Below are 17,522 nucleotides of genomic sequence, written 5' to 3'. Positions count from 1 at the left end.
CAGGTTATCAACTAGATAATTAATTATTTTACAACCATAAGCAAATTTTCTGTATCTTCGTACGTTATACAATAAACATAGCTACATAGGTGGATATGAGTAATACGTGTTTTTCTTGTGTTAAGTACTTTAGCTTGATACACATTTTTACTAAAGTACAACATGCTATTTCCTACATCAGCAGAATTTTAATAAACAGGGTCAAAGTCAAATTTAAGTAAATCATTTTCAAGTTTGTTTATGTTTCATTAATGACAAATTTCATACATTACGTGACTTAAGTATGTTAAAATAAGGTTCTGTGGAGTTATTTAAATTGCTAAAATTGTTAGTGGGTTCCGAAAGAGCCGAAAAAAGTACTATAAAAATATATTAAGAGGCGCTCCTAGGCGCCTTCATAGTCTACAGAATTTATAAATCTTTTCTCAGCCATTTGTCTCGCTGGGCAGTCGGAGTCGCCTGTTTGGTGGTCGTTAAATAAAAAGGGGTAAAGTATTATGTAAAATTGAACCAAATATCATAGCCAAAAAATATTGCCGGTTATAAACATTACACCCTATTTTATAACCTCCTTTGTCTGTTACAATACTGCGCTCCTTCTCGCACACATGCGAGTACCAGTTCCGACACACGGAGTCCTTGTATTTGCAAGTGTTTCTGATGAGAGACACGCACTACTCTATACCGCAGGATTTTTTTTTACACAACTAACCCATCCACATTATCACATATCCACACACAAGCTGGGCTTGAGCTTACCGTGGGACTCGGTCAATCTGTGTAAAAATGTCCTATAATATTTATATTTATAAGTATTTATTTATTTTTATTTACCCAAAAATTATTGCCGGTTATAAAGCTTACACTTTGTATATTTTAGAACATTGCCGGTTATAAATATTACACCCTATTTTACAAACTCCTTCGTAATTTAAACACTACGCTCCTTCTCATAGATATATGAGAACCGGTTGCGACACACGGTGTCGTTGTATTTGCAGGTGGTCCTGATGAGAGACACGCAGTACTCGATTCCGAAATAATTGTTCTTACATAGCCATTTCATCATATCCAAAAAATATTGCCGGTTATAAACATTACAATTACACCCTATTGTCGAACCTCCTTTGCCTCTCACACACTACGCTCCTTCTCGCAAATATACGAGTACCGGTTCCGACACACGGTGTCGTTGTATTTGCACGTGGTCCTGATGAGAGACACGCAATACTCGATGCCGAAGGAATTGTTCGGCTCGTTGTTGTCCCATGGCGCGTAACCGACCTGCTCTAGAGTTTGATCTGAAAATGGGTTTAAAAACTGTATCATCTGGGTATCATCAAAACAATTAAACATTATGGCTGGTATAAGGTTGCTGGTTAAGGGTGAAAAATAACAGTTTTTTTTTGGAGTATGTTTTTTTCTTCTAAGTACTAAGTCTCAAAATCTGGAAAGCAGTTTATACTTCTATACGGTTTTTTAGACTTAATGTTAATAACTAACAAACGAATTTAATCCAATAACTTTAATTACTGGTCTTATAAAAGTAACATTTGCGAAATCTGTAATTAGTAGTTATCACTATTTACTGTTGGCAACACAACCGCCTCTCCACGCTGCACGCCGCATCGGCACATGAATGTTAATCGAACTAAAATGTACGTTATTGTTATTGAAACACGTTACAACTCACGAGAACCGTTATTGTCGAATTATTTCTTCATCTGAAAAAAAAACATATTTCGAAAAAAAAAAACAATGGTGCTCGGTTTTTTTCATAATTCTGAAAAAAAATTGTTTTTTTTTTTTCTATTTGCAACCCTAGGCTAGTATTATTGTCACGCGGACCGTTCGCGCGGAGCGATCCGCGCGACCAATTTGTATGAAGTTGATGTTGTCGTCCGCGCCACTCTAAAACGCTCCCTGAAGTTAACACACATTAGTCCAGTGCGGATCGCTCCGAGCGGTCGGTCAGCGTGAACTAAAACCAGTCTATAGCGCTGAGAAATTCAAGCTTGGGGTATTTACTGAAGACGAGGCAGCATGGCCTATGGTCTTAGCCTGTCCGGATGGACGAATAAAAAAAAATCAAACTTGGGGTACCTTTTTAACAAGTTCATTGTCCAGGCTCACCGACTCGATAGGCGCACAATAGCGTGCTACCTCCGCAGAGGTTACTGTTATTGTTCGCGGAAAGCCTTATTACTCTTATTAGACCCGTAACCCGTTTACAATTCAGAGCAGGACATTGAACGTGTGAACACAATAGTCTACGCACAAAATGTCCCAAAGAAAGACCTCTGTACGAAACGCCCAGGAGTGTTAAGCACTTCGTCGTTTCAAACACGTATCTGGGTGGGCCCCAATACTCAATACCAATAGGAAAACCAGAGAGCTCAATCTACTAGGTACTCTCAACAATCATTTATGAAAAAAAAACTATACAACTTACTGAAACGGTCTTAAATATTATTGGAGATTTCTTCTCCTCCGCGCATTGTTTAAGACTGCGAGTTACGGGTAATACTATCAGTCGAAAACTGGGAACTGTTAGTTGATGTTGATACTTACTAAAAACGGTTTTAAAGATAATCGGAGATTTCTTCTCCTCCGCACGAACGCCGACAAAGAACTGCCAATCCTCAACGCTTCTTGGTATCTTCTCAATCAGCCCCTTGACGATTTCAAACTCTCCCTCATTGTTGAGGATGGCCAAGTGGGCCCCCTCAGCTTGGCAGTTGGCGTATGCCTCGTTCCAGTTCGCTTTTATCCGGGCTATGCGGTAGCAACTGCCGGTGAGGGAGATTTTTGAGACGTAATCTGTAATTCAGATTGATCCATTCTCTAAACAAGTTATTTATTACTTCTACAAGCAATATCAACTTCAACAAGCAATGTCTTAAGTAGTATCAACTTTGAAAATAGCGCCTAATGTCTTAGAAACTACTTATAGTGAATTTAAAGCAACTGGATAGATAATTACTAAGTAAACAATAATCCTCAAATAATTGCTAAAGGATTACAAAAAATATAACTTTACAAAGTTACAATATGTCTTTCATTCCATTACTCAATGGTTTAATCTCTGATATGCTTAGACGTGGATCCGTACATGTACATTTTAATCTGTTAATCTATACCCTATTGTTTACCAAAGTTAACAGCATATAATACGAGTCGTTAAGTCTTTTACTCCTAATTTTTGACACTCTCAGTTAACTCACCGTTAGAATAAGTCCCACATTCCTCGTTGTAAGGCGCGTCCTTAGCGTTCACTTTGCATATGAAGGGCAGCTCGAAGTAGCATATAGAGCTCTCAATCTGGCCTTCCCGGTTCACCACCTCGCACTTGCGGCGAGAATCGAAGTCAGTTTCGCCCTCCACTGAAAAAAAGTAACAAATATTGTCATCGACTAAAGTAAAAATAATTTGGACTACCCCAACTCTTACCCGGGGTAGCTTTTCTAGAATGGTTATCTGCTTGCCTGCCTGATCGCTTCGTAGAATGATCATAGAGGAACTACATTTGATCATCTTTTCATTTTGTTAAGATAATTAGTACCTACACCTTTCCGGATATTGGGAGACTGGTTCTCTCAATATCCGAGAACTTTTTAATTCAGATAATTGTTCGGACACCAGCGCTATAAGCCTTCAGCCTCGCAAGTAGTGTGTCTTTAAATGATGATATAAACATAACACTTACGATTTATAATAGGTTTCTCATCCTCATCTGCCTCGTCATGACCCACTCCACTCCCATCTACCAACACAAGTCTTCTTATATCCGGATTTTTTTTAAACATTCGCGCTAAATCCTGTTCAGATTCCGGTGCCATAAGTCGGGCACCTTCGGCCTGACAAGTGACTTGTGTCTTTTAAAATATTGTATTTTATTTATTTATTTATTTAATCTTTATTGTACACAAAGAAAGAAAAACTTATAGCACAAAAGGCGGACTTAATGCCATACAGCATACTCTACCAGTCAACCTTTAGGCAAAGCAGAGATATTGTCGGCGGTGATATTACTAAAACTTTACCTAAGAAGGTACATAATAAATATACATAAACCTAAATATATATTTCCAAAAATACATACATACATACATATATAAAAACAACTAGGAATACTTCATTCTACCATCAAAGAAAGAACGTACAGATTTCTTAAAAGCGAACTTATTTGGAGCATTTTTAATATGTAGTGTAAGGCCATTCCAAAGGCGCGCTACATGCACGCGAAAAGAGTAAGACATAAAGCCAGTGTGATGCGGTGGGTTGGATAATGATGATGTAGAAATATGGTTGTACTTACAATTGATGATGGGTTCCTCATCCTCATCTGCCTCGTCATGGCCAGCCCCATTCCCATCAACCAGCACCAGTCTCCCAATATCCGGAAACTTTTTAAACATTCCATGTATCAACGCCAGGTCTTGTTCAGATTCTGGTGCCATAAGTCGGGCACCTTCAGCCTGGCAAGTGGTGTGAGCGCGGTCGGTCGACGCTTGCTCCGTGTGCATCTTGTAGAAGGAATCGGTGTTTTTGTCGTACGTGTAGTCGGAACGATATTGTTTGCTGACGGCTGGGGATTCGGCGGTTGCTAGAGCTGGTTTTGGATAATAGAATCAGGCTTAATTTTGCGGAAATTCATATTGGGTATTACCTTTTTTGGATGTTCGTGAAGTCGGGCTAGTCGATTGGGACTAGCATGAGATGAAGGATTGAGTAAGTTGGATTTTACTGAATACAATAAAATTGCAGAATAATCGTGTGTTGGCAATGATGGACAAGGACGGTACGTTCAGTCATAGGCACTTATGTTATGGCTGCTAAACTGACCAATAACTTCTAGTTAGGTGCATGCACATAAGTAGTTCTCTATTAAGTTATATTGAATAGTAAGGTATGATGAATACTCTACACCGTGTTTTTCTTGTTTTCCGTTAAATTCGACACGTTGTTAGGTTCATTAACAGGAAGCAGCCTGTATATCACATTTAGTTAAATTCGCAAAAACAATGTTTTCATCGTTTTCATACATAATAACTGAATTAGGTAATCAGTGTGAGAGACCCTTAAGGATAACATTCAAGTGATTGACGGCACATGTCAAAACAAATAACATCAGGGAGTGGTGGTAAAGGCACACGTGTTCAGTAATTATTTTTACTTTTTTTTTAATCACTCGGTAACCGTAAGAGTTAAGACGCTAGTTTTTTTAGAGAAATTAATTGTATTTGATTTAAAGAACCTTCCCTTAAAGTTAACGGAATTCAATATAAACAGGGTGTATAAAAAATTTTTAAGATGAAAGTCCACCGTTAACCGATGATATCCAAGTAGATATGTAAACATTCACTTTATTTACTTATATTTCGAAATGAAAGCACAGTGGAATAAACCAAGTAGGTAACTAAGTTAACTATAATTATTTACCGCTCATATAAATACTTGAATATGTACTTACATAATATTAAATCGTATGAAGAAATATATTAGTAACCTATTGAATGATAAGTCTCAAACTTACCGAAGCAAAGAGCCAAAATAGTAAATAGATAACCCATTTTCTTAAATATAATATCACTACCGTCCGCGACCAAATTATTATACTAACTAAATGCAGTCCCAATAGCTACACACGAATATAATAAGTTATGTTATGATAACGTTATCAATTATTTAAAGTACTCCTGATGTGTTGTTTATACTTAATAATACATGACCTTGTGTTTGTGATAATTATTACCCAGAATGTTAATCCATATGTTTTTAAATATAAACATATGGATTTTTCCTTTTTTTATTGTGGAACGTACCACTTTACAAATCGCAAATTATAAATGCAGACATCAATCGCAATGAAAAAATCAACAGTGATCGACTCTGGCCAACGTGGGACTCGAACCCACATCCTTGGATTGCCGGTCCAATGCGTTACCAATTGCGCCAGCCGACCATCCGTCCATGACTGCGAATTTAACAGTCGCAATGGTAAGTCGCGTGATTGACGCGTGATTGTCGCTAGATGTCACTTAACTATGCCTATACAAATAACCCGCATTTACTGATGTATGGCGTTAATTACAACTCTTCCTTTACTTACTCCTCTGTGCTATCATCGGTTTTCCTATTTTTTATAAGAACATATGACATGTTTCTTTATTTTAATATCATAATATCACGTTAACACAAAATTTGAAAAAAATAATTAATTTGTAGGCATCATCAGTGTAGTCATGATAGTATTTAATAGGTAGCGCTTAAAAAATGAGGTACAATTCTTAGTATGGAGACCGTAAATCCTTGATCTTAGTGAGGAAATGAAAGACTCAAATACATCAAAATATTTAATGAAAAAAAAACGTTTATTCAAATAATCTGTGCTTCTTTCTCGCATATGAAGGCATACTCGTGCGAGCAGTCCAGGTCGTTATACTTCCCGTCGTTCTTGAACAACGAGCCGCAGTATTCAGAGTTGCCGTAGTTGTTGGGTTCGTTGTCGCTCCATTGGAAGTAGCCGGCTTCTTCGAGGGTTTGGTCTGAAATACATTGAGTTACAATAAATGAGGAGTGTCTCAGGGCTTAATCAATAATCATTTATTTTGCATTCATGTACACAACCAATTGGAACCCTAGGCCACTCTACAACCATGTCAAAATGACAAGCGTGAAAGAGATTTCCACGAGATTTCTTACAATCTGATTTATAACGTCATTATGACATAGTTCTACAGTGGCAATTGGTTGAATGTACTTACAACAAAATGACAATGATAAACCCTGAGACCCTCAAACTACTATAAGCTAAGACTAATTTAAGCTAAGGCGAAAGTTGGGAAGACCCTTAGGCACTGGTCCCACCGCGAGCTAGAGTAAACTTTGGGCTATCGGCTATAAAAACGAACAAAAAAGATGATCACTCCCGTGTAAATAAAAGAGACACGGCGATGTTTATACTTACTCGCCCAGCGGTTAGCTATCAAAATCGCCGTATCTCTATTATTTTTTGCAAAGGAGTGCTTATCTTTTGTTCGTTTTTATAGCCGATAACACATATCAAGCTAAGAATACTAGCTGAAGTTCGCGGTGGGAGAGATGGCAGTCTATGCACTGTGATTACACATATTACTTTGACAGTTCTGCACTCTACACACTACACAGCCTAATTCCATCTAAAATTCCCGATACTTAACGGTCAATATGACAAAAAGGATCGTACTCGTGATAGTCCTGAAGACCCTCGGCGCGCCGTCCGTGGGGTGGTTGGCCCGGATGCCGGCGAAGAAGAAGTAGCTTGTCTTGGAGCCCCGCACCGGGAGGGCAGTGTTCATTATGTTCTTCACCACCTAGAACACGTGGTTTAAAATGTATCTTCCGTGAATACCTTAATCAAAAAAAGTATGATGAGACCTGTACTTATGTACCTAATACCTATGTTGGACAATTAAATGCTTTTTACTTTACTTTTTACTTTATGGTGTGGAAAGATAAGTCGGGCCCAGGGGATCGATTTTTGAATTTCGAACGCACGAATTCGCCGTTCGAATTTCTGTGGAAAACGACGTACCTAATGTTATTTTTGAAAAAGGACGGCTAGTAATTTTAAAACTAGTGGTAATGACCACTCGTTTTCGATTCTGTTAGTAGAATTTAAATCGCTACTAGTGGAGATATTATTGAACGAATTTCAAAAATCGCCCCTTGAGGGAAACTACCTTAAATCTTTAAGTTGGCTCATTTTACTTAAAGACGAGGTTCCTTTATCTTTAAAAAGAAACAAAACTGCATTCAAAAATCGGTCGCTCGGTCTTGAGCGGTATCGCTCCAGCTTTCGCCGACACCGAGCTCACAGAGGTCTACCTCCACTCTATCCTCCCAGCGATATTTTGGGTGACCAGCAGGACGGCGTCCATTTGGTCTCCCTATAAATAGGCTCTTATTTAGCTAGACCCAATTAACATTATCAAGATGTCCATTACGCTGAAAGACACCCACCTTGTCAGTAGAAAAAGGCGCGATATTCGAAATTTCTGGACGCCTCGTTTCACACAATTCTCGGTTTCTTAAGCTAGTTCCCAACTCCGGTACTCGGGTAAATATTCATCAGTTGGATATGTGTATCTTACTAAATCCACAGCGCAGGCTTCGTCAAACGCGTAGGTACAAAATAGCATCCGCAACAAACTTTTTTTTTTATTATTATAAATGGGCTTACTCTTAGCCACAGACTAGCCAAAGGCAAAGACGTGGCCTACGATGGAGTGAGCTCGCCCAGAAGATGCCTGTTCACTCTTGATTTGAAGGTTGTTGAAACTTCGCCCAAACCCTCTTACCTCATGTTCAGCATTTGAATTGAGCACCACAAGATGAGCGCCTTCCGCCTCGCACTCCGCTAATGCCTCGTTCCAGGAATAAACGATTTTTGGTATCTTGTAGCAGCTTCCCACCATCTTTTCGGGTATGTAATCTATAACAGGTAAGTAGTTAAGTTTGAAAAATAATTTAGCTTTTGAGTTCTATTAAAAGGAATGGCTACGGGCATTAGCTCTATACAAGTAGATAGACAGGTACATATTACTAAAAGTAAAAAAAAAAGCCTGTAGGTATTATTATTAGTAAATATACCCGAAACCGGGACTGTAATAGTTTCTCTAAGTAGTACCTATATTTTAAAAATTTTACTGACCATAAACCATAATCTAAGCTATATCGCGACCGAAACTTAAGTGACTTATCCAGCCAAGTCGACGTAGCCGTTCATTATTGAGATAATTGAATATCTGAGTTTAAAACTATGCTAAGTCTAAAAATAATCAGTTCAAAAGCTCAATAGAAGCTGACCCGGGGTCCCCGCGCTAATTTCTAAACAAAAGCGCGAAAGGTTATACAATTTTCTTTTATACCAGACGCTAGCAAATAAGCAAACGATCCAGATGACAAGCAGCGGAGCCTAGAGATGTGCGCGTTGCCCAAATCGCTCTAAATTAAAAATAATAATTACGTGCCTTTTTCTACTATTTGCGTGCCTATTTGCATGCTGTTTGTGGACGGTTGAATAAGGAGAACATTTTGTATTATGTAACACCTGTAATCTGACCCTATTCACGCAAATAAATGATTTATTATTTATGATTTACTGACAACCTTGCACCTATGCCTAAATACATCGTACAGCTACAGCCTGGCAATTAAGAGTTGACATTAAAAATTGGCAACATTGTAGTATCATCCCTTTGAAATCTATGTATGCGTAAGAAAACGGGACGACACTACGATGTTGGACTTCTTAATTTCTAATCTTTTTGCCAGGCTGTAGGTAGTGCAGAATACCTTTGCCATACGCGCCGCAATGTTCATCGTAGGGCGCACTGGCCGCGTCCACTTTGCAAATGAAGGGCGCTTGCCGCCAGCACCCGGTAGATTCGATCTCACCCTTCCGAGTTACCACTTCGCATGACATTGGAGAGTAGGGCTCTGGATCCACTGAAAAAATACCGGCAGTTAAGAAAATCACTTTTATAATATTTTTTGTTTTCTTTTTATTACATGTAGATACCCTAACCTAAAGGGCTCATTTAGGGGGCGCATGTATTGATTGCTAACATTTAACATTGATACATTGTAACGAAGCTCGTACCGTCTAAATCAGCCCTAAGGCGTTCTAGTATTGAAGGATTGAATGGAAATAAATTAATAGTTTAAAAAACACTATAAAACACGCTTTTATAAATGCACGTAAAAGCCAAAAATAAATTATGGATCGTTCAAGTTGTCTCTATTTGTGAGCTGAAGTTTAAAAACTATGTGCTTTTAATTATAATATTTGATTGTAAAAGCGTGGGGCGCTGGAACAGGAAAGACTTTTTGTATAACTTGCTGATAAATCAAATTATGCTATGTTACGGGAAGGAGGTTACACAGATTGACGCGCTAACTGGAGTTGCAGCATGACTAGTAGGTTCTACATTAAACAGTCAAATCAATTAAAAGTCAGTGTTCAAAGTAGGTACCAGTTTGTCGAACTCAGACAAAATAATTATGCGCTAGTAGCGAGGAGAGTCGACAGTCACCGACACTTAGAACGCCGCTTTTTTCCGGTAATCAAAGTACAAAAGGGGAAAGTGTATACAGTGACAGGATGCAGAGTTCTTGTTCGTGGACGAGATATCTTTGGTTCTCTTTGGTAACCCTTAGGCGGCATATGTAAACGTTATGTTCTTATGCAACTTCATTCGCCAGGAAGTTCGGATTAGTATTTGTTTACAAGAAAGTCTTTCCTGTTCCAGCGCCCCACGCTTTTACAATCAAATATTATAATTAAAAGCACATAGTTTTTAAACTTCAGCTCACAAATAGAGACAACTTGAACGATCCATAATTTATTTTTGGCTTTTACGTGCATTTATAAAAGCGTGTTTTATAGTGTTTTTTAAACTATTAATTTATTTTATACTTTTTAGTCATTAATAATGAAATACTTTTAACATTTATACATAAATTTATTTCAAGTAGGCGGATTTTACATTCTATTTGTGGCTTAACGTGTACTTATTGCTAATTGCTACTTAATAATAACTAGCGGCTACCTTCTTATTACGGTATTATCATAAAAATGTTTATACCTAGTAAGTTATCCGTAAAAGATAGACAATATAGACATGTGCCATCGCGGACATTTTGAAGACATTAGAGAGACATACTTTCGCCATACATTGTTTTGAAGCTCTCAGCTAGTGGGATTTTGTTTGACTCGATTAGAAAATATTGTCACATTTCAACTAATTCAAACAAAATTTAAGTACTTCTTTTTTGCCGAGCCCCCCTTTATTTGCTTTTAAGGGTCACAGGAAAACCATTACACAACTTATTTTAAATACAACGTTGATCTTTCTTTTATGCGGGGGGCTTCGCCCCCCGAGCCCCCCTTTGTTTGCTCTTAAAGGTCACAAGATAACGCTAACCCAACTTATTTTAAATACTACGTTAATCTTTCTTTTATGCGGGGGGCTTCGCCCCCCGAGCCCCCCTTTTCGTTACTCTTAAGGGTAACAAGAAAACCCTAACCCAACTTATTTTAAATACAACGTTTATCTTTCTTTTATGCGGGGGGCTTCGCCCCCCGAGCCCCCCTTTGTTTGCTCTTAAAGGTCACAAGAAAACGCTAACCCAACTTATCTTAAATACTACGTTGATCTTTCTTTCATGCGGGGGCTTCGCCCCCGTGCCCCCTTTGATTGCTCTTAAAGGTCACAAGAAAACGCTAACCCAACTTATTCTAAATACTACGTTGATCTTTCTTTCATGCGGGGGCTTCGCCCCCGAGCCCCCTTTTCTTTACTCTTAAGGATCACAAGAAAACCTTAACCCAACTTATTTTAAATACAACGTTGATCTTTCTTTTATGCGGGGGCTTCGCCCCCGAGCCCCCTTTGTTTGCTCTGAAAGGTCACAAGAAAACCCTAACCCAACTTATTTTAAATACTACGTAGGTCTTTCTTTCATGCGGGGGCTTCGCCCCCTTGCCCCCTTTGGTTGCTCTTGAAGGTCACAAGAAAACGCTAACCCAACTTATTCTAAATACTACGTTCATCTTTCTTTCATGCGGGGGCTTCGCCCCCCGAGCCCCCCTTTTCTTTACTCTTAAGGATCACAAGAAAACCTTAACCCAACTTATTTTAAATACAACGTTGATCTTTCTTTTATGCGGGGGGCTTCGCCCCCGAGCCCCCTTTGTTTGCTCTGAAAGGTCACAAGAAAACCCTAACCCAACTTATCTTAAATACTACGTTGATCTTTCTTTCATGCGGGGGGCTTCGCCCCCCGAGCCCCCCTTTGTTTGCTCTTAAAGGTCACAAGAAAACGCTAACCCAACTTATTCTAAATAAGACCAAGGGCGGCTCACTCCGCGATTCTATCGCCGCGCTACAAGTACATGCCGGCGGCCGCGAGTTCGCGGCCTAATCAGGGGTGGCGCGCGTTCTCACGGAACGCACGTTCGCACTTTCTAATGTTACTTTACGTCGCGAGTTTTTTTTAAGGTTCATATGCGATGTCCGCGTGTGGAATGGCTAATAATGCTTAGTTAAATAGATATCATGAATAAAATAAATACCATGGGACATGTTTACACAGATCTACTATTGATTAAGGCCCCGAAAAGATTCAATAAGGCTTGTGATATTGGAACTTAAACAAAAATTTATAAATACTATATATTTATACCTAGAAAGTACCCACGACTTGAATATAATAGTATAACATTTTATCTGAGTATTAAATCGTTTTAATCCGTAGGGAACCCTATCGCCGGGCGTCGCGCACGTGCGGCTCGTTTCTTTGTTAGAATATTGTAGGCATTTAAAAAGGCGGCATGTCGTGAACATCAAAGCAGTGGGCCTTCTGTACTTGTAGTATTATATATTCTGTGATAATACGTTGATCTTTCATTCATGCGGGGGACTTCGCCCCCCGAGCCCCCCTTTTCTTTACTCTTAAGGATCACAAGAAAACCTTAACCCAACTTATTTTAAATACAACGTTGATCTTTCTTTCATGCGGGGGGCTTCGCCCCCCGAGCCCCCCTTTGTTTGCTCTTAAAGGTCACAAGAAAACGCTAACCCAACTTATTCTAAATACTACGTTGATCTTTCTTTCATGCGGGGGGCTTCGCCCCCCGAGCCCACCTTTTCTTTACTCTTAAGGATCACAAGAAAACCTTAACCCAACTTATTTTAAATACAACGTTGATCTTTCTTTTATGCGGGGGGCTTCGCCCCCCGAGCCCCCCTTTGTTTGCTCTGAAAGGTCACAAGAAAACCCTAACCCAACTTATTTTAAATACTACGTTAATCTTTCTTTTATGCGGGGGGCTTCGCCCCCCGAGCCCCCCTTTTCGTTACCCTTAAGGGTCACAAGAAAACCCTAAACCAACTTATTTTAAATACAACGTTGATCTTTCTTTCATGCGGGGGCTTCGCCCCCGAGCCCCTTTGTTTGCTCTTAAAGGTCACAAGAAAACGCTAACCCAACTTATTTTAAATACTACGTTAGTCTTTCTTTTATGCGGGGGCTTCGCCCCCGAGCCCCCTTTTCGTTACTCTTAAGGGTAACAAGAAAACCCTAACCCAACTTATTTTAAATACAACGTTTATCTTTCTTTTATGCGGGGGGCTTCGCCCCCCGAGCCCCCCTTTGTTTGCTCTTGAAGGTCACAAGAAAACGCTAACCCAACTTATCTTAAATACTACGTTGATCTTTCTTTCATGCGGGAGGCTTCGTCCCCCGAGCCCCCCTTTGTTTGCTCTTAAAGGTCACAAGAAAACGCTAACCCAACTTATTCTAAATACTACGTTGACCTTTCTTTCATGCAGGGGGCTTCGCCCCCCGAGCCCCCCTTTTCTTTACTCTTAAGGATCACAAGAAAACCTTAACCCAACTACCACCCAACCACCACCTACCACCTACCACCCAACACTGGCTCCGGAGACCACCTACTGCTCTGCCGCACCCTGAACACCGGGAAGAAGTGACGTCACACCTTGCCATGCGCGCCGTCCGCTGCTTCACCGAGCGATAGTCAGGGAAGTGCCACTCGTTCTAAAGCGTCTTCAAGTGAATGCGAGCTCGATCTAAATTGTTCGGACTTACTCCTGAGATCTATTTTTTAATCTTTTCGGCTGCCTACCCTACATTTGTATTTTTTTTTTAAAAGTAATTTTTTTGTATTATAATTTTTATTTTTGAAAAGATTGTTTTATTTATATAACTAGTAAAGAACTTAACGTTTCATTGCCCTTCCTTCCTTGTTTCCTTAACCCAACTTATGTTAAATACAACGTTGATCTTTCTTTTATGCGGGGGCTTCGCCCCCCGAGCCCCCCTTTGTTTGCTGTGAAAGGTCACAAGAAAACGCTAACCCAACTTATTTTAAATACTACGTTAATCTTTCTTTTATGCGGGGGCTTCGCCCCCGAGCCCCCTTTGTTTGCTCTTAAAGGTCACAAGAAAACGCTAACCCAACTTATCTTAAATACTACGTTAATCTTTCTTTCATGCGGGGGGCTTCGCCCCCCGAGCCCCCCTTTGTTTGCTCTTAAAGGTCACAAGAAAACGCTAACCCAACTTATTCTAAATACTACGTTGATCTTTCTTTCATGCGGGGGCTTCGCCCCCGAGCCCCCTTTTCTTTACTCTTAAGGATCACAAGAAAACCTTAACCCAACTTATTGTAAATACAACGTTGATCTTTCTTTTATGCGGGGGGCTTTGCCCCCTGAGCCCCCCTTTGTTTGCTCTGAAAGGTCACAAGAAAACGCTAACCCAACTTATTTTAAATACTACGTTGATCTTTCTTTCATGCTTCCCCCTCAAGCCCCCCCCCCCCTTTTCTTTTCTTATCTTCCGGCACCATCATCAGGCCTTGAAACCTAATCGTAGTCATAGTTCATTACAAGACTTTTCTAAGAAGCCCAAAAACAGCTATGATACGATGTTCCATCATGTAGTTCCAGTTCATATCTTCCGGCTCCATCATCAGACCTTGAAACCTAATTGTAGTCAAAGTTCATTACAAGACTTTCCTAAGAAGCCCAAAAACAGCTATGATACGATGTTCCATCATGTAGTTCCAGTTCATATCTTCCGGCTCCATCATCAGACCTTGAAACCTAATTGTAGTCAAAGTTCATTACAAGACTTTTCTAAGAAACCTAAAAACGGCTATGATACGATGTTCCATCATGTAGTTCCAGTTCATATCTTCCGACTCCATCATCAGATCAGCTCAACAGTACCATATTATTGTATTGTCATCGGAACTACATATAGCTGCCAATTTTCATTACGCTACGACTCCTGGAAGATGGTTAAATTAGCTTCCTTAGATTCCATTACATACATAGTTACATACACGACGACCTAATAAAAGCGTGTTAATTTGGTGTTCAGATCAATCACATATTCAACACCCCAATCAATTACCGCAATGGACGCAATGTATGGGCCCATAAAGGTACACTCACACTGAATCATTGGTTCTTCATCGCTGCTGCCAGCAGGGTCGTGGGACTCTCTATCTGACTCCACCAGAACGTATTCTCCGAGGTCGGGGAACCGTTTCAACATGCCGTGAAGTTGTACGATATCTTGCTGCAATGGCACCATCAGTTTTGCACCTAGGTCATAAACAAAATCAAGAACCTGATTTAGATTTTCTTTACATACATAAAGTAGAACATACCAGACCCTTTAGCACAACTGGTCTTGTCGCGCGCGAGTCCATACATCAAGCGCGACTTCAAGTGTGGACTCGCGCGCGACAAGGCAAGTTGTGCTAGAGGGGCTGATATGTTTAGCAAATATATTTTCATAAGTTATGAAAAAGCTCTCGAATAGTTTAGGAAACATTATTCCACATACCTATATTTCATTGGCGGATATCTTCTGACCTTCCTAAAAGTGGCTATTTCTACTGCTGATGGCTCTCTTCCTACACTAGGGAAAAGAACATAGAATCTTCGTTATAACCTGTTTGACCTACCTTCAGTTTCACATATCTCCCTGGCTTTATACGTGGAACGCATCTCAGAATGCAGTTTGTAGAAGGCATCAGTGTGTTTGCTGTAAGTGTAATCCGTTCGATACACTTTGGTCTGAGACGGTGGCGCTGCGAGCGCTGACACTGGAAATAGTTCCACATTTGAATGTTGATACCGTTAGGAGACTCGTAAAGAATGGTACATTACGAAGAAAAGAGAAAATACGAAAATGGTGGTAATAGAACACGAGTTACGAAATCTCTTTGCAAGTGTATCGTATGATGTTCTACAGCACGTATGGCCCTTTGAAGCTTCGACATGTGGCCTATTTCTCAAAGCTGAAAGTTACAAGCGGAAGTCTCTTTCCAACTTGTCAATATTAGACATTGACTACCACTTGTAAATTGTAACTTGTAGCTTCGAGAAATGGGCCAATGGGCACACTACTTTGCGTACGTACGAGAAATTAGACAGTAGATGCCTAAGCATTTTTGTGCTAGTTTCCATCCACATATTTTAGTTTTCGTCCTTATGATTTACATAGGATTGACAATCTTGACTAAGAATCATACCAATTTTTTTAGAACCACCTATTACATAAGTACTATTATAACTACACCGATGACGGCTACAAATTTATTTTCCCCTCACTAGCTCGGAAACACGTGTTTTGTCCTTTAATACCAGCGGGTAAAAACGCATTTTATCCACTAGTGGGTAAAGTAATTTGACTTTGAATAAAGTCAAATTAACAGCTTTAAAATTGATAAAAGTAGGTGAATCTAGTAATAAAGATGATTTACCACCTGTGGAACTACTGGAAGCAGTGATAAACGCATTTTTTGCGTCGTAGTTTCCTCGCTGTAGTGAGGGGAAAAGTTATGTGTTACACTCGGGTGCAAATGTATTTTACTTCTCGTGTGTTAAAAAACTCACAAGTTCAGGATTCTATTCTCGGACCACTCGCTTCGCTCGTGGTTCAACTATAGAATCCTTTCACTTGCTCGTTTTTCTATTCCACACTCGGCGTTAAAATACAACTTTGCCCCCTTGTATAACAAATAACTATTTTTCAAAATGTGTATTGATATTAAAAACGTGACATCATGATATTAAAATAAAGAAATATGTCATTTGTTCTTATAACAAATAAAAACACGCAAAAATATTTGGGGAAAATTGATTTTTGTCACTTCCAGGATGCAAAACAGCGCCATCTAGTTTTATCCCTAAAAGGCAAAGGAAACATTTCAGGGGTACACTTTTTCGTATGGGCTTTGTCAGTCCCGGTATAATAATATATCATTCTTGACGCAAACTAACAGAATGACCCTAATAATATTTAGACAATAAGGATCAATAAGTGCGGTAAAGGCTTATTCTCAAAATTTTGATAATATGGATGCAAACTAGTTCACAAATCTTTATAATATGACTTTATAATAATAACAAAGTATAATATAAACGCATAAACTTACCGCAAACGAATGTCAACACAACAGCGTATCTCCTTTTATCAAACATGTTTATATTTAGGTAACACGACTGATCTAGCACCTTGTTTTCGAAGCACTGAACTGATTGATTACTTGTATGCACTTTATTTATAATGAAAAAATGGACTTTTATCCTACGCATAAGTACTCTTGTTTGTGTAAACAGGGAATACCTGGAACTGATAAAATGAAAACGAAAATAAATAAACGTCAGTAGTGAAGATGAAGAAACAAACGAAAACGTCTACTTATGTATAAGTGCATAATTATACGTCGTTAAAGGAATTACATTGAAACATGGGTGTGTGTGTGGATTGAGTGAGCACCCTCCGAAAATAAAAAAAAATATGCTGATCATTTAGTAAAAGTTCTAAAACAATTGTAAAACGAATCTCTGAATTTGTAAAAAGATAAATCAAAAGATACAGCCATTAACATGTGCTCACTCAGTTCTCACGAACTACCAACGAAAACAGTGAAT

The 17,522-nt window shown here is 39.2% G+C and overlaps 2 protein-coding genes and 1 non-coding gene across 8 annotated transcripts; all 3 read right to left on the bottom strand.

The window, feature by feature from the left end:
• Positions 1-883: 883 nt before the first annotated feature.
• Positions 884-5,668, bottom strand: LOC125227763 (secretory phospholipase A2 receptor-like). Of its 3 annotated transcripts, XM_048132080.1 has the most exons (7): positions 5,537-5,668; positions 4,319-4,612; positions 3,707-3,763; positions 3,225-3,383; positions 2,572-2,820; positions 1,139-1,301; positions 905-935 (listed from the first exon to the last, which is right to left on the bottom strand). In XM_048132080.1, exons 1-7 carry the CDS (start codon positions 5,571-5,573, stop codon positions 932-934), a joined length of 963 nt encoding a protein of 320 aa, XP_047988037.1. In that variant the 5' UTR covers positions 5,574-5,668; the 3' UTR covers positions 905-931. The 3 variants fall into 3 exon arrangements, with proteins under 3 accessions (XP_047988035.1, XP_047988038.1, XP_047988037.1); XM_048132078.1 differs by having other exon boundaries at positions 884-1,301; XM_048132081.1 differs by lacking the exon at positions 3,707-3,763 and having other exon boundaries at positions 884-1,301.
• A 225-nt stretch (positions 5,669-5,893) lies between these two features.
• On the bottom strand, positions 5,894-5,965 carry Trnaa-ggc. The gene has a single exon. It is a non-coding gene; the product is annotated as a tRNA-Ala (tRNA).
• A 378-nt stretch (positions 5,966-6,343) lies between these two features.
• Positions 6,344-17,180, bottom strand: LOC125228365. Of its 4 annotated transcripts, none has more exons than XM_048132902.1 (7): positions 17,024-17,180; positions 15,548-15,688; positions 15,030-15,182; positions 9,340-9,492; positions 8,343-8,476; positions 7,203-7,355; positions 6,344-6,548 (listed from the first exon to the last, which is right to left on the bottom strand). In XM_048132902.1, exons 1-7 carry the CDS (start codon positions 17,067-17,069, stop codon positions 6,375-6,377), a joined length of 954 nt encoding a protein of 317 aa, XP_047988859.1. In that variant the 5' UTR covers positions 17,070-17,180; the 3' UTR covers positions 6,344-6,374. The 4 variants fall into 4 exon arrangements, with proteins under 4 accessions (XP_047988859.1, XP_047988860.1, XP_047988861.1 ...); XM_048132903.1 differs by having other exon boundaries at positions 7,229-7,355; XM_048132904.1 differs by lacking the exon at positions 15,030-15,182.
• Positions 17,181-17,522: the final 342 nt, after the last annotated feature.

Source organism: Leguminivora glycinivorella, chromosome 7 (assembly GCF_023078275.1).
Source record: "Leguminivora glycinivorella isolate SPB_JAAS2020 chromosome 7, LegGlyc_1.1, whole genome shotgun sequence".
NCBI classification, from domain to species: domain Eukaryota; kingdom Metazoa; phylum Arthropoda; class Insecta; order Lepidoptera; family Tortricidae; genus Leguminivora; species Leguminivora glycinivorella.
This window is presented reverse-complemented; position numbering and strand designations above follow the sequence as displayed.